The sequence below is a fragment of the Entelurus aequoreus genome, linkage group LG03 (assembly GCF_033978785.1).
Source record: "Entelurus aequoreus isolate RoL-2023_Sb linkage group LG03, RoL_Eaeq_v1.1, whole genome shotgun sequence".
NCBI lineage: Eukaryota > Metazoa > Chordata > Actinopteri > Syngnathiformes > Syngnathidae > Entelurus > Entelurus aequoreus.
The window spans coordinates 14,255,840-14,271,661 of NC_084733.1; the positions used below are offsets into that span (position 1 = coordinate 14,255,840).

The 15,822-nt window shown below is 37.1% G+C and overlaps 2 protein-coding genes, 1 long non-coding RNA gene and 1 other non-coding gene across 6 annotated transcripts in view; 2 read left to right on the forward strand and 2 right to left on the reverse strand.

Moving 5' to 3' along the window:
• diras1b (DIRAS family, GTP-binding RAS-like 1b) overlaps positions 1 to 1,669 on the forward strand; it is a 55,939-nt gene extending 54,270 nt beyond the window's left edge. For all 3 annotated transcript variants that reach the window (XM_062041327.1, XM_062041325.1, XM_062041326.1), the window contains one exon: positions 617 to 1,669. In XM_062041327.1, coding sequence (XP_061897311.1) covers positions 617 to 904 — 288 coding nt within the window. In that variant the 3' untranslated portion in view covers positions 905 to 1,669. The remainder of the gene's footprint in view (positions 1 to 616) is intronic.
• Positions 46 to 6,954, reverse strand: LOC133646201 (uncharacterized). Its single transcript, XR_009825242.1, has 3 exons — positions 6,921 to 6,954; positions 6,670 to 6,738; positions 46 to 805 (listed from the first exon to the last, which is right to left on the reverse strand). It is a non-coding gene; the product is annotated as an uncharacterized LOC133646201 (long non-coding RNA).
• The window catches only part of gng7 (guanine nucleotide binding protein (G protein), gamma 7), a 40,673-nt gene continuing 31,147 nt past the window's right edge, over positions 6,297 to 15,822 (forward strand). The window contains exon 1 of the mRNA XM_062041335.1: positions 6,297 to 6,391. The gene's annotated coding sequence lies outside the window, so the exon portion shown is untranslated. The remainder of the gene's footprint in view (positions 6,392 to 15,822) is intronic.
• On the reverse strand, positions 9,725 to 9,795 carry trnag-gcc (transfer RNA glycine (anticodon GCC)). The gene has a single exon. It is a non-coding gene; the product is annotated as a tRNA-Gly (tRNA).

Here is a 15,822-nt window from a genome sequence, read left to right on the forward strand (position 1 = left end):
ATGTATATATATATATATATAATTCCATTATTTAGAATGCTACAGTACAACTCGCTAAAGTGCACAACTCGTCTCTGTCAACTAACTCACCACAATATTTAAACTGGTTATTTTATCAATATTTTGGTATCGGTACCGGTACCAAAATATTGGTATCGGGACAACACTAGTTAGAACTATATGCTACTGTGTATTAGAAATTACAACAGTGGAGGATGCATGTGCGTGTACGAGCCAGTCTGCCCCAAAACAAGAGAATAGAGAAAAAGAAGGAACTTATTGGCTAAAATGTGGGACTACAACTGGATAAAAATGGCGGAGTCGCGCAAAGCTCTTGGGGTAAACGCCACGATATATAGTGATATTGGCTGACGTAACGAACTCAAAATATCTCACTAAAGTCTCAAAAAAATAGCTAATTTGAAGCAACTTTGGAAGAAAGCAAGATTTGTTTGAATAAATATCTAAGCAATGCCTCCATGGCTGAGACATTGTGGGAAAAGTCTAGCTGCAAATCGGGGGGCCAAAATGCAGCCATCTTTGATTCTTGAACTAGGTCCATTTCGCAATCGCCTCCTTGCAGGTCTACTCACACGTGTCGCACTTTCTCTCCAAGGTCCTGGCCATCAAGGGCAACGTGGAGGCCATCCCCATCATGCTGGTGGGCAACAAGAGCGACGAGACCCTGCGCGAGGTGGAGACCAAGGACGGCGAGGCCCAGGCCAACCAGTGGAAGTGCGCCTTCATGGAGACGTCGGCCAAGACCAACCACAACGTCACCGAGCTCTTCCAGGAGCTCCTCAACCTGGACAAGAAGCGCAACATGAGCCTCAACATCGACGGCAAGCGCTCAGGGAAGCAGTCGCGCGCCGAGAGACTGAAGGGCAAGTGCAGCGTCATGTAAGCGGCCGGCCGGACGAGGGGGGAAGCGGAAGAAGGAAGACCGAACGGGAATCATTCACATCCTCCCCCAAACATGACTCGGCGGCGGAGGCGAGGCTGGTTGCCGTGGCGACGTAAAATTCGGGATGCAAGCAGGAAGGACTTGCCGGGCGGGGGCGGGGGAAAAAGACCACAGACTCGCCTCGCTCTCCTCCTTGGCGTTCCTTTTGGGAAATACCGCCCTCTTCCCGACCACACCTCTTTTATCATACCCGGGCGTCAAAGAGTTGCTTTGTCCTAAGAGGCTTGAGAGCATGAACGCCACACGGCACGCATCGGAAAGGAAGCTCCCCGAGGATGTAAATAAAACAACTCATCCCGACTAAAAAACAAAGCGCCCCATCCTCATCGCGTTACACCACAAACAACAAAGATCCTCTCCACACATTCATCACTCGCCACCAAAAGTGGTAAAACACACACACACACGCACTAACACACACCACACAACGCAACAATCCTTTTAAAGACTCTGAAAGCCACATTTGGGGGTGGGGGGAGAGAGATCCTCTGGCCTTTGCTTGTTTGTTTAAGTGGACGATCCACTCTTAGGATTATTATTGCCCAGCCGGTGAGACTCAAGCGATGATTTCTGGTTGTGAGCTGGAAGAATGTTTGATTGCCTTGTTTTTGACGCTTTTTGGGTTCATGTAAAGCAGCGGTGACCAATTCGCAGCGGTGGTCGATACATACAACACACGTGCATCTCAATAAATAAGAACATATTTAAAAACATATATATATATATATATACAGTACAGGCCAAAAGTTTAGACACACATTCTCGTTTCAATGCGTTTTCTTTATTTTCATGACTATTTACATTGTAGATTGTCACTGAAGGCATCACAACTATGGCACCTGTGAACTGAAAACCCTTTCAGGTGACTCTTGAAGCTCATGGAGAGAATGCCAAGAGTGTGCAAAACGGTAATCAGAGCAAAGGGTGGCTATTTTTGTTAAGTACATAACTCCACATGTGTTTATTCATAGTTGTGATGCCTTCAGTGACAATCTACAATGTAAATAGTCATGAAAATAAAGAAAACACATTGAAGGAGAAGGTGTGTCCAAACTTTTGGCCTGTACTATATATATATGTGTATAAATATATATACATATATATATATATATATATGTATGTATGTATGTATGTATGTATGTATGTATGTATGTATGTATGTATGTATGTATGTATGTATATATATATAATATATACATGTATATATATGTATGTATATGTATATATATTAATGTATATATATATATATATATATATATATATATATATATATATATATATATATATATATATATATATATATATATATATATATATATATATATATATATATATATATTAGGGCTGCAACAACTAATCGATTAAATCGATTAAAATCGATTATAAAAATAGTTGCCGATTAATTTAGTCATCGATTCGTTGGATCTATGCTATGCGCATGCGCAGAGGCTTTTTAAAAAAAATTAAAAATATATATATATTTTTTATTTTTTATTTTTTTTTAAATAAACCTTTATTTATAAACTGCAACATGTGCAAACAGCAGAGAAACAATAATCAAAATAAGTATGGTGCCAGTATGATGTTTTTTTCAATAAAATACTGGAAAGGATAGAAATGTAGTTTGTCTCTTTTATCCGATTATTAATCGATTAATCGAAGTAATAATCGACAGATTAATCGATTATCAAATTAATCGTTAGTTGCAGCCCTAATATACATATATATATATGTATATATGTATGTATATATATATATATATATATATATATATATATGTATGTATATATATATATATATATATATATATATATATATATATATATATATATATGTATGTATGTATATATATATATATGTATATATATATATATATTTATATATATATTGCAATACTTTAGTCTTGATACGATAGAGTATTGCGATATTTTATATAGTTTAAAAAAAACAAATTAAAATGCAGTCTAAATTACAAGATGTATATAAGTACACAGGGTGGCAGTAATAATTTATCAAATAATTAAAATATAAATTATTCAAATTATCCATTTCCAATTATAGCAGTAAGTGGATCATGTTTCTAAAAAACAAAAAGTTTACAGGCATGTTTTTTAATCGATACTAAGGCATTAGAATCGATATATCATTAGAAAAAAAGATTGCGATTTACTGCCATATCAATATGTTTTCCCACCCCTATAGCTTGCAGCCATAATAACATGGCATAAAGTCCAAAAAGTGCTCATTAAGCTAAATATTGTAAATGATTAAACCAGAAAAACAAACTGGTGTTGTGCTCTAATGCAGCAAATGAACCGGAAAAACTTTTTTTCAACCTTTAATTGGTCTTTTAGTCTGAACTCAACTCCTAAAATCAATTATTTGTGCACCATTTCCTTATTTACTGACATGCACCTGTTAGCTCCCCGAAGGAACACATTGGCAACTTAGAGTCTAGACAAATGACCGTAATAACATTGACAGGAATAATACAGTGGTTCTTCGGTTTTTGTCCACCCAACTTTTTGGGGGGTTTTTGAGGTAAATTTCTGCCAAATTTTGGTTTTCGTCTCGGTTATTAAACTGAATTGAATTCAGTGCCAAAACGAAGAATCCCACCATGTTGGTGACTCAGTCTCTGTGCTTTTATAAAACGAGTACGTCTGCGAAATAAGCCGACGTGGGGCCAAAACAAGTTGCGAGTGCCAGCACATCGATAAAGGAATTAAAACGGGTCCCTATAATTAGTCTTTATAGAATGTCTTATTTTTTTTTGGTTGTCTGAAATGGATTAATTGGATTATTTCTTGCGGGCAATATTTATTTGATTTTTGTACAATTACTTTTTTTATCTTGACTGAATGAAAACCGAGGTACCACTCTTAACAATGGTGGATTTGTCAAATTTTCAGAATATGCTGCACTTTGGACACCGCTGCTAAAAAAAAAAATCGAAACACACTCCGGAAAAAGCACACACAAAAAAAAAAGAGATGTATTTATTTTTTTGTGCAACCTGATTCTGTTTTGATGGTTCCCCCGTCACACTCATCCTAACACACACACACACACACACGTACAATCCCATGCCCTCACATTGCACTTTATTACATAAACACACACACATTTTCGAAAAGTCCACGCCCTGCATTCGCTCCTTTTCCGCACAGGATTCTGCATGCTGTTCACACACAAGGGCAGCCGAAAGCACAATACTTTTTTACAGATTTGTATCTTTCTTTTATTGCTTTTATCCCCCCCGCCCCTCCTTTATTCACCATTCCCGAGGAACAATCACCATCATACAGGCCACCCTTGCACCACCCCGGCACAATGAGGTTGTTTTCTGCTCAGCAACAGGGTATACATATTGTCTAAGAGAGAGCGGACGGACGGGCTCAAAGGATCGTCATCACGCAAGAAAACGAACCGCCAGAAAAATTAAGCACATCTGTTTTATTTTTACGTGTGTGCGGCACGGTCGACGACGGGGGGCACTTTAGGGCCACATTTTACTTGAAGGCCATCTTGTTGATCTGCAGCCTGCGTTGTCATTCAGGCCCCCGAACGCTGTTTTGAGTGAGTAGTGATTGTAAATAAGCCAAACGCCACAGAACGAGAGGTTCAAGTAAGATGTTACCCGTGTGAAGATGAACCAGTAGTAGGAGGTTTTGATGTTGCAATGTACTGTACTGTAATATACATATACTGCTTCAATATAATTGTAATGGACACATCTACTTCTCACAACTGACCAATCATACTAGCATAAAATGTGATTGATTTATTTATTTATTTTTTGGGGGTGGGGTTATTTTGTTGAAGGTGTTGTAGTTTTATTTTTATTTTTTTGCACTATACTGTGAGGTCTTGTTTAAAGTCCAGAAATATGATAATAATAATGTACCCTTTACCTGTTAGATACCAGGGATGCTCAGATGTACGTACTAGTGTCACTCCATTTTTTTGTTTTGTTTTGCTAATTATGTATATATAATTCATATATATATATATATATATACATATATATATATATATATATATATATATATATATATATATAATGTATGTATATATATATTATTTTATTTATATTTATATTTATTTATATATATATATATATATATATATATATATATATATATATATATATATATATATATATATATATATATATATATATATATATATATATATATATATATATATATATATATATATATATATATATATATATATGCTAGGTCAGGAAAAAACACACAGTCTATAATAACGGATATACCACAGAAACCTTGACTATATATAAATATATATATATATATGTATATATATATATGTATTTATATATATATATATATGTATATATATATGTATATATGTACATATATATATATATATATATATGTATATATATATGTATATATATATATGTATGTATGTATGTATGTATGTATGTATGTATGTATATATTAATGCATATATATATATAAATATATATATATATATATATAAATATATATATATATATGTATATATTCATACATATATATGTGTATATATATATACATATATATATATAATACATATATATATATTAAACCACAGAAACCTCGACTATATATATATATATATATATATATATATATATATATATATATATATATATATATATATATATATATATATATATATATATATATATATATATATATATATATATATCCCCTGAAGAGCAGGGAAACCTGCAAAACAGGCTTGTAGGGATGAACTAACCTGTGTTTTTTCCTGACCTAACGTATATATAGATATATATGTATTTTGTTTATTTATTTATTTATTTTTATTTATTTTTTTATACCGCCTGTCCCTCTCGGGGTCGCGGGGGTGGCTGGAGCTTATATGTTTACTATAAAAGGAACTATTGGGTCATTTCGCCGCTGTTCTCATCAACGCTTCGCAGGCTACAATATGCGATGACCACATTAACTTGAACAACAATTTGAGGAAAAACTTTTAAAATCTGATCATTCGGGTTCGATACTACTATTAAACCCCCAGGGGTAGATTGTGTGGTTACAGTTGATCCATGTCAAAAGGCAGATCAATAAATATATGAATAAAATAAAAGTATGTTTTGACATGTAAAAATGTAACGTTTTTTTAAAATGAATTTATTTCAGCCAAACACGGGCCTAAATTGTATTGATTTATTAGCTAGTTCGCCATAGTGCAGTCTAGCGGGTCATTGTTTTGTTTGCTCTGCGCATGCGCAACCCAGTGCTTCGCGCAGGCGCACTGATGCGGTCAGCGTAGGCTCGCCGGCAGTATGAATCATAGATATATATCCTTTATATATGTCTATGGTATGAATAACGACGGCATACGTTGCCTCAGCTTTTCATTCAATATCCAAACAAACAAAAAAAGGTGAGTTTTGTCATGTATTACCGAGCTAAAGGCTGTCTCATGAGCGGTTTTAATTCTAAATAAAAAAAATTGCTTCTTGCTAGTTGCTAGTCGGTGACAGATTTCGCGCCATATCACGTGTTTTGTTGTTGTCCGGAAGTGACGCGCCAGCAACAGCTGCAGCGTGACACAGCGTTTTTTAATAGCAATGGCGAGAACAGTGTGGAGTGTGGAAAAACAAGCAGCGGGAGCTATGAATAGACAAATGTGTGAAAATATGGAGGAGAAGCTGCACTTACCTGCTTGTGCCAAAAGTGTCGGTACAGTATGTGTGCGCTGTGGCCGTACAGTGGCCGTGTCGTCCTCCACTTAAACGATAGAAGCAAAAATGTCCTTTTTTTTAGCTATTCTCGAAAAAATGTGAATAACGATTTTCCTGCTTATAGTTGATAGGAATCATTCCGTTTTTTTAATCTTATATAATCATTATACTTCTTATTGTGTTGTTCTGCTTTAAAGAAACTTCCTTTAGGGTCGTTCAACAACATACTTGCCAACCTTGAGACCTCCGAATTCGGGAGATTGGGGGGGCGGGGTTAAGGGGGAGGAGTATATTTATAGCTAGAATTAACTGAAATTTAAGTATTTCTTATATATATACATATATATATATATTAGGGGTGTGGGAAAAAATCGATTCAAATTCGAATCGCGATTCTCACGTGCGATTCAGAATCGATTCTTATTTTTAAAAAATCTATTTTTTTATTTAAATTTTATTTTTATTTATTTTATTTTTTAATTAATCAATCCAACAAAACAATACACAGCAATACCATAACAATGCAATCCAATTCCAAAAAACCAAACCCGACCCAGCAACACTCAGAACTGCAATAAACAGAGCAATTGAGAGCAGACACAAACACGACACAGAACAAACCAAAAGTAGTTGAACAAAAATGAATATTATCAACAACAGTATCAATATTAGTTACAATTTCAACATAACAGTGATTAAAAATCCCTCATTGACATTATCATTAGACATTTATAAAAAATACCAAAAAAGAACAATAGTGTCACAGTGGCTTACACTTGCATCGCATCTCACAAGGTTGACAACACACTGTGTCCAATATTTTCACAAAGGTAAAATAAGTCATATTTTTGGTTCATTTAATAGTTAAAACAAATGTACATTATTGCAATCAGTTGATAAAACATTGTCCTTTACAATTATAAAAGCTTTTTACAAAAATCTACTACTCTGCTTGCATGTCAGCAGACTGGGGTAGATCCTGCTGAAATCCTATGTATTGAATGAATAGAGAATCCTTTTGAATCGGGAAAAAAATCGTTTTTGAATCGAGAATCGTGTTGAATTGAAAAAAAAATCGATTTTGAATCGAATCGTGACCCCAAGAATCGATATTGAATCGAATTGTGGGACACCCAAAGATTCACAGCCCTAATATATATATATATATATATATATATATATATATATATATATATATATATATATATATATATATATATATATATATATATATATATATATATATATATATATATATATAATACAATAATGAAAACACAGTTGTTCTACTAACTGTACTGTACTTGCTGCTTACTTTTAAAAAAAATAACACTTACCTTTCACTATTTGAGTAGCTTTTGTTCTGCCATTTGAGTACTGGCGAGCGATCTCTGAATCCGGGAACATATCCTTCACGGATTTGTTGAAAACATAATACTGGGCTGTGACCAGCCTTGTGCTTCTCTGACCGTTCATGAGTGACTATATCCATTCGGCCACCGTGTTATGGGTTATAGATAAACCTATGGATAACGGAGACATGTATAATAGTCTCCTTTTCAGGTGAGAGGACGCAAAAGGCAGCGCCTTTAAGGCACGCCCCCAATATTGTTTGTCCGGCTGGAAATTTTGGATAATACAACTTGCCGTAGTTTTGAAGCAATGCATGATGGGAATCCGGATGTTGTGTGTCAGTGTATGAACGTGCCGGCTGGAATAAACACACCCTGAGAAATAGTTCCGTGCCTGCCTACTTTATGGGTTATAGATAAACCTATGGATAACGGAGACATATATAATAGTCTGCTTTTCAGGTGAGAGACGACGCTAAAGGCAGTGCCTTTAAGGCACGCCCCCAATTTAGTTGTCCGGCTGGAAATCGGGAGATTTTCGGGAGAATGGTTGTCCCGGGAGATTTTCGGGAGAGGCACTGAAATTCGGGAGTCTCCCGGAAAATTCGGGAGGGTTGGCAAGTATGTTCCGGAAGGACGTTTGAATAGGGCTGGTTTGATATGGCCGGAAACTGTATCACGATGTAAATATTTTATATCGGTCGATATCGATATTTTTAATGACTTATCGAAAATTGGGATCGGGAGAAAAACTAATTAAATGTAAACATTTGTATTTCGAATTTCGAACCTTCATACCGTATTTTACGGACTGTAAGTCGCGGTTTTTTTCATAGTTTGGCCGGGGGTGCAACTTATACTCAGGAGCGACTTATGTGTGAAATTATTAACACATTACCGTAAAATATCAAATAATATTATTTAGCTCATTCACGTAAGAGACTAGACGTATAAGATTTCATGGGATTTAGCGATTAGGAGTAACCGATTGTTTGGTAAACGTATAGCATGTTCTATATGTTATAGTTATTTGAATGACTCTTACCATAATATGTTACGTTAACATACCAGGCACGTTCTCAGTTGGTTATTTATGCGTCATATAACGTACACTTATTCAGCCAGTTGTTCACTATTCTTTATTTATTTTAAATTGCCTTTCAAATGTCTATTCTTGGTGTTGGGTTTTATCAAATAAATTTACCCAAAAAATGCGACTTATACTCCAGTGCGACTTATATATGTTTTTTTCCTTCTTTAATATGCATTTTCAGCCGGTGCGACTTATACGAAAACCGAAAAATACGGTCCTCCCCTCAGCTATCAAGGCAGTGTCAACACAACAATGGAAAACACTCATTCAATATAAACCAGGGGTGTCAAACGTACGGATCCGGCCCGCGAAAAGGTTTCATCCGGTCCGCGGGATGAGTTTGTTAAGTATAAAAATGAGGCAACATTTTTGAATGAAAGAAACGGCTGTTCTAAATGTGTCCACCAGATGTCGCAATAGCAATTATTTGTATCTTTGTAGATTGATTGATTGAAACTTGTATTAGTAGATTACACAGTACAGTACATATTCCGTACAATTGACCACTAAATGGTAACACCCGAATAAGTTTTTCAACTTGTTTAAGTCAGGGTCCACGTTAATCAATTCATGGTAAAAGAGTTGCTTGCATTGGCCGGGAATCGAACCTAAGCCTCCCGCGTGGCAGGCGAGAATTCTACCGCTGAACCACCAATGCATACATGATGATGCTACATATGTAAAAAATAAAAAAAATGATGTTAGCGCACCGGTCGAGGAAAATGAGCAAACTACATAAATAACATCCTGTAATTTGACTTTGATATTATTTTCTTAACTTGATAGATTGAAAATTAACACCCAATGAGTTTACTGATGAATGTTAACACATGATTTATTCAGAATGTATAAATAACGACAAATAAAATAGAATACTATTAACCGCAACATGTAAGTGTAATAAAAACAATGACAACATTCATTTTTAAACAAAGAAAACAATCTGAAGTTGTCTTTATTTTTAGGTTATCGTGCCGTAATTTTACCAGTCCGGCCCATTTGGGAGTAGATTTTTCTCCATGTGGCCCCCTGATCTAAAATGAGTTTGACACCCAATATGTAAGAAATGCTTAATAAAGTTTAAAAAAAATAGTGCAAAGTGAGAAAATGTAAACATAGACAAGACAGGTTTAGTGCCACATTTAATTTGGTCTGTTATTCCTATTTAAGTATGGAAAGGAATGTATGTTATACAGTATACAGTAATTGTTGTTTAAATAATATTGGACCAAATTACTATTATTTGAAACTAGCACACTTGTTATATTTTGTAATTTATTTTATTTATATACAGTCCTGCACTTTATTTCCTGCCTGTTGTTCCCGTATACCCGAATAGGGAACGGACGAGGGTTAAAAAGAAAAGAAGTGAGCACGGCTGAGGACTACGGTCCTTTTTAAAACATCTAAAAAATCTGCCATACTGTTAAGGTGACTTTTCCTGTTTTATTGACAATTTCTTTGCTCTCTGCAGCACTCGTTTTTACTTTGTCTTCTCACTCCATGCAAAGAATCAACAGCGAGACAGCAAGATGGCGCAACCAAACTTGATAGTTGACTCTGTTATGTGATTGGCTGTTAGCGTGTCACTCCCACTGATCAGTGATCCGGTTCCCAGAGCGTGATTGCCTTTGTTCATGCAACCAACCTTGCTTCGCAACTTCTTCCGACCAAAAAGTACACATAAATCGAATGTTTTATCAAACACATTTTTATATCAATTACGCGTCTTATCGCGATATATATTGATATTGTTTTATCGGCCCAGCCCTACATTTTAACGTGGGAGTTTCTTCATAGAAATGAATAGAATGACTGAAAATAATACATTGAGTCAAAAACAATACTGGCTCACTTTAGGGTACGTTCACGCACGTAATAAAGACGAGTCAACAGAAAAGTCAATAATGTATGGCGATGGTTTCTGCCAGAATTATAGCCGGCGAGCCTCGCCGGTGGTGTCGTCCGTCAGCAGCGAGAACCGGGGCGAAGGAGCCAAATGTTACTACTATTGCCTACTCAGTGGCCTAGTGGTTAGAGTGTCCGCCCTGAGATCGGTAGGTTGTGAGTTCAAACCCCGGCCGAGTCATACCAAAGACTATAGAAATGGGACCCATTACCTCCCTGCTTGGCACTCAGCATCAAGGGTTGGAATTGGGGGTTAAATCACCAAAAATGATCCCCGGGTGCGGCACTGCTGCTGCCCACTGCTCCCCTCACCTCCAAGGGGGTGAACAAGGGGATGGGTCAAATGCAGAGGACACGTTTCACCACACCTAGTGTGTGTGTGACAATCATTGGTACTTTAACTTTAACAAATTGCCCTGGCTGATAAGACTTGCGGTAAGACAGGTAGAGTGGCAAGATAGAATTGAATGTTGTTTTTTATTTACAGTAATCGCAATAAATTGAAGAGAACACTCCAGAAATACTGTAGCCTGAAATTGTCAAAGAGATGGTAGGTAGTTAAGAGGGGAGCAATTACTTAGTTCTAGGCGGGATTGGCAGGGAATAACTATCAAGGACAAGGACAGGTAGACTTGGACGGAACAGGATGTCAAAAGTTATTATTGACAGTGAATAATTGTACATTTCAGATAGTACTACTTTATTAGAAACTAAATACTCGTCAGAAAGAGAGCCCACTTGCCCCTAATTCAGGGGAGTCAAACGTACGGCCCCAAAGACCGGATCAGGCCCGCGAACAGGTTTTATCCGGCCCGCGGGTTGAGTTTGCCAAGTATAAAAATGAACCTGAAATTTTTGAATGAAAGAAACAGCTGTTCTAAATGTGTCCACTGGATGTCGCAATAGCAATTCTTTGTATCTTTGTGGATGATGCTACATATGTACAAAAGTCGAGGAAAATGATCAAACTACATAAATAACATCCTGTAATTTGATTTTGGTATTTTTTAAAATCTTGATAGACACCAATGAGTTGACTGATGAACATTATCACTTAATTTATTCAGAAAATGTAAACAACGACAAATAAATGCTTAACCACAACATGTAAGTGTAAAAAAAAAAAAAACTAACAACATCATGATTTGTACATTTGTGCTTGTTCTATTTTTAAACAAAAAACAATCTGAAGTTGTCTTTATTTCTAAGTTATCGTGCCGTGATTTTACCAGTCCGGCCCACTTGGGGAGTAGATTTTTGTCCATGTGGCCCCCGATCTAAAACGAGTTTGACACCCCTGCCCTAATTCAAAATTTCCACTGCCCTTTGCTCGGCTCATTTTATTGTCAATATTCACTTCCACTCAGTCTACTGCATTTTCTGTGCATTAATGTATGTGTGTGCTATTGTTGTTACATATTCAGTGCTTTTCTCTGCATGAGTCACCAACACGCCTACACACACACACACACACACACACACACACAAGGTGATCATATCTTCACATGTATCAATAACACATGCCCATTGATTTCAGAGTTCCTCACATTGTTCCCTATCACGTCTTTATTTGCATTCAACAATATTTAGTTGCACTGGGGGGGAAAAAAAGAGCAAAGGCCGACTCGACCCGCTCACATCTTATTGTAGATAGGTTGTAAATAGTGTGCAGAGGAAACCAGAGGGTTGTTGAAGGTGTTACTGTCAGAGGGAAGTCCGAGAAAATGTGTACAATAATGATCTCAAATGTTATAAGACGGGGTGTGTTCTTATAACGCAGTGTCGGTAACACAAACTGCGGTCGGTTAGAACTAGCAGGAAACGCGGCACGGTTTTCCTTCCTTTTTTTCTGACGTTCCATGAAACCATTTTACGACGTTAGAGCCCCCCCACCCGGGACAGCGAGGATACGGTTGCCGGGGCGATGAAGGGAAGTGGAAAAACGCTCCCGTTGACCCGTTTTTTTTTTTTGACACCGAAAAAAAAAGGGAGCGGTGGGCGGCATGGGGGCGGCATGTGGCCTCCGCGGGAGGTTCTGGTCCGACGGCGTGGCTCTGGCCCTTCAGTCCTGCATGGTCCCCCATTGGTGTTCCTGCCAGCATGAGAACAAGGACACAAACTGTGAATCATCTTTGTATTTTCAAAAAGATATTCCTCCTCAGCAGCATTTAAAGAAAATAACAGCTTTGATTTTTGCGGATGGTCGATTTCTTTTGGCACTTAATGTTTTTTGTATCTTTTTTTTTTCTTTCTGTTGGGCTTTTTTTTTTCCAAAGAAAAAGAAAACAATTGAACTAAATATGATGTATAGATATTTATTCTAGCAATAGTCTTCCTATTAATATATACTGTGCTGATGCATCCTCTGAATAACTGAAAATAATATATACAGTATATATAGATGATAATAATCAAATCTGCAAAATGATTTTCCTAATAAAACTGAGAACTGAGACATGTCTCTTGTCTTCTAATTTTGCAGCCGTACACCTGAGAGTCATATGACTTGGTACTTGACGCATGCTAACAGTTTGCATCCTAACCTTATTTGATCATTTTAACAGCTGTACACTTCAGAGTCATATAACTTTGTTCTTTACATATGCTAACTGTTTGGATGCATTACTCATCATATCTTGTATCATGAAAAAGCGTGCGTTTCCCACCTAGGCCTTCAGGGATGTCCGACTTCAACAATCTTTGGTACTTTCACTTTAACTTTTTAAAACAAGACACATACTTCACTGTAATACAATAAGACTTAATTCAACACTTAATTTAGGCCAAAAATGTGTAGAATATCCATTAATCAATCCATTTTCTACTGCTTGTCCTTTTCAGTGTCGCGGGGGTGGGGAGGTTTAGAGCCTATCCCAGCTGCACTCTTGGGCGGATGGCTGGGTACATCCTGGAAAAGTTGCCACGGACAAACATTCAAACACTGAGGCCAATTTATGCTTTAAACATTTTTAACTGCGATGTAGTGAATCCGCAATATTTGTAGCGCAATGTGGCGAGAGTTTATATAAATTGTATGAATTATTATTGTTATATTTGTAGAAAATAAAGGCTTTGACTCCAAATGTGTCACGACGGGCGGGGGTCGCAGCTTACTGCGGGGTTCGTTCCCCCCCGGGATGCAGACGGACCACTCCGGACAAGGCGTGCAGGTAGGAACATGATTTAATCTTTCAAAATCAAACACGTACCAAAAACAGAAAACAAGCAGAAGGAACAACGTGCCGATCGCACGGAAAGCTAAGGCTACTACTTAGTACAGGAAGTATAAACTCGTAGACAAGAAATACTAATGCCTGGTTCACACCAACGGCGCTTGCCGCGCTTTAAAGCGAGTGAGTTCTGGGAACATGCTTTATCAGTATCATTTTTCAAACCCCACTTGGAAATTACAGTATGTGCACTATTAAACGTCCATTAATCCTGACTTCCTCATTTTGAAAGAGTAAATAAAAAATCAGCACAACTTGTTTTATTTATTTTTATTTTGCAGGTTAAAGTGTTTTATATATTGAACTCCTAACTCAGGGGTCAGCAACCCAAAATGTGATAAGAGCCATATTGGACCAAAAATACAAAAAAAAAATCTGTCTGGAGCCGCAAAAAATGTAAATCCTTATATACAGTAAGTGTTAAAGGCCTACTGAAATGAATTTTTTAAAATTTAAACGGGAATAGCAGATCCATTCTATGTGTCATACTTGATCATTTCGTGATATTGCCATATTTTTGCTGAAAGGATTTAGTAGAGAAAATCGACGATAAATTTCGCAACTTTTGCTCGCTGATCAAAAAAAGCCTTGCCTGTACCGTAAGTAGCGTGACGTCACAGGAGCTAGTATTCCTCACAATTCCCCGTTGTTTACAATGGAGCGAGAGAGATTCGGAGCGACAAAGCGACGATTACCCCATTAATTTGAGCGAGGATGAAAGATTCGTAGATGAGGAACGTTACAGTGAAGGACTAGAGAGGCAGTGATGGACGTATCTTTTTTCGCTCTGACCGTAACTTAGGTACAAGCTGGCTCATTGGATTCCACACTCTCTCCTTTTTCTATTGTGGATCACGGATTTGTATTTTAAACCACCTCGGATACTATATCCTCTTGAAAATGAGAGTCGAGCACGCGAAATGGACATTTAAAGTGACTTTTATCTCCACGACAATACATCGGTGACACACTTAGCTACTGAGCTAACGTGATAGCATCGTTCTCAAATGAAGATAGAAACAAAAGAAATAAACCCCTGACTGGAAGGATAGACAGAAGATCAACAATACTATTAAACCATGTACATGTAACTACACGGTTAAAAATTCTTAGCCTGGTAAGGCTTAACAATGCTGTTGCTAACGACGCTAAGGCTAATTTAGCAACTTAGCAACCGGACCTCACAGAACTATGATAAAAACATTAGCGCTCCACCTACGCCAGCCAGCCTTCATCTTCCCATCAACAGCCGTGCTCACCTGCGTTCCAGCGATCGACGGCGCGACGAAGGACTTAATCCGTGGGTTTGGCGGCAAGCATCGGCTAGGCGTCTGCTAAGTAAGTATTGTACTTAGCCGCTAATACACCGATCGATCCCACCTACAACGTTCTTCTTTGCCGCCTCCATTGTTCATTAAACAAATTGCAAAAGATTCACCAACACAGATGTCCAGAATATTGTGGAATTTTGTCGAAGAAAACAAGAGGTTTTTGTATCGGGTCAGATGGGGTCCAACCACTTCCGTGGATTTTGTGACGTCACGCGC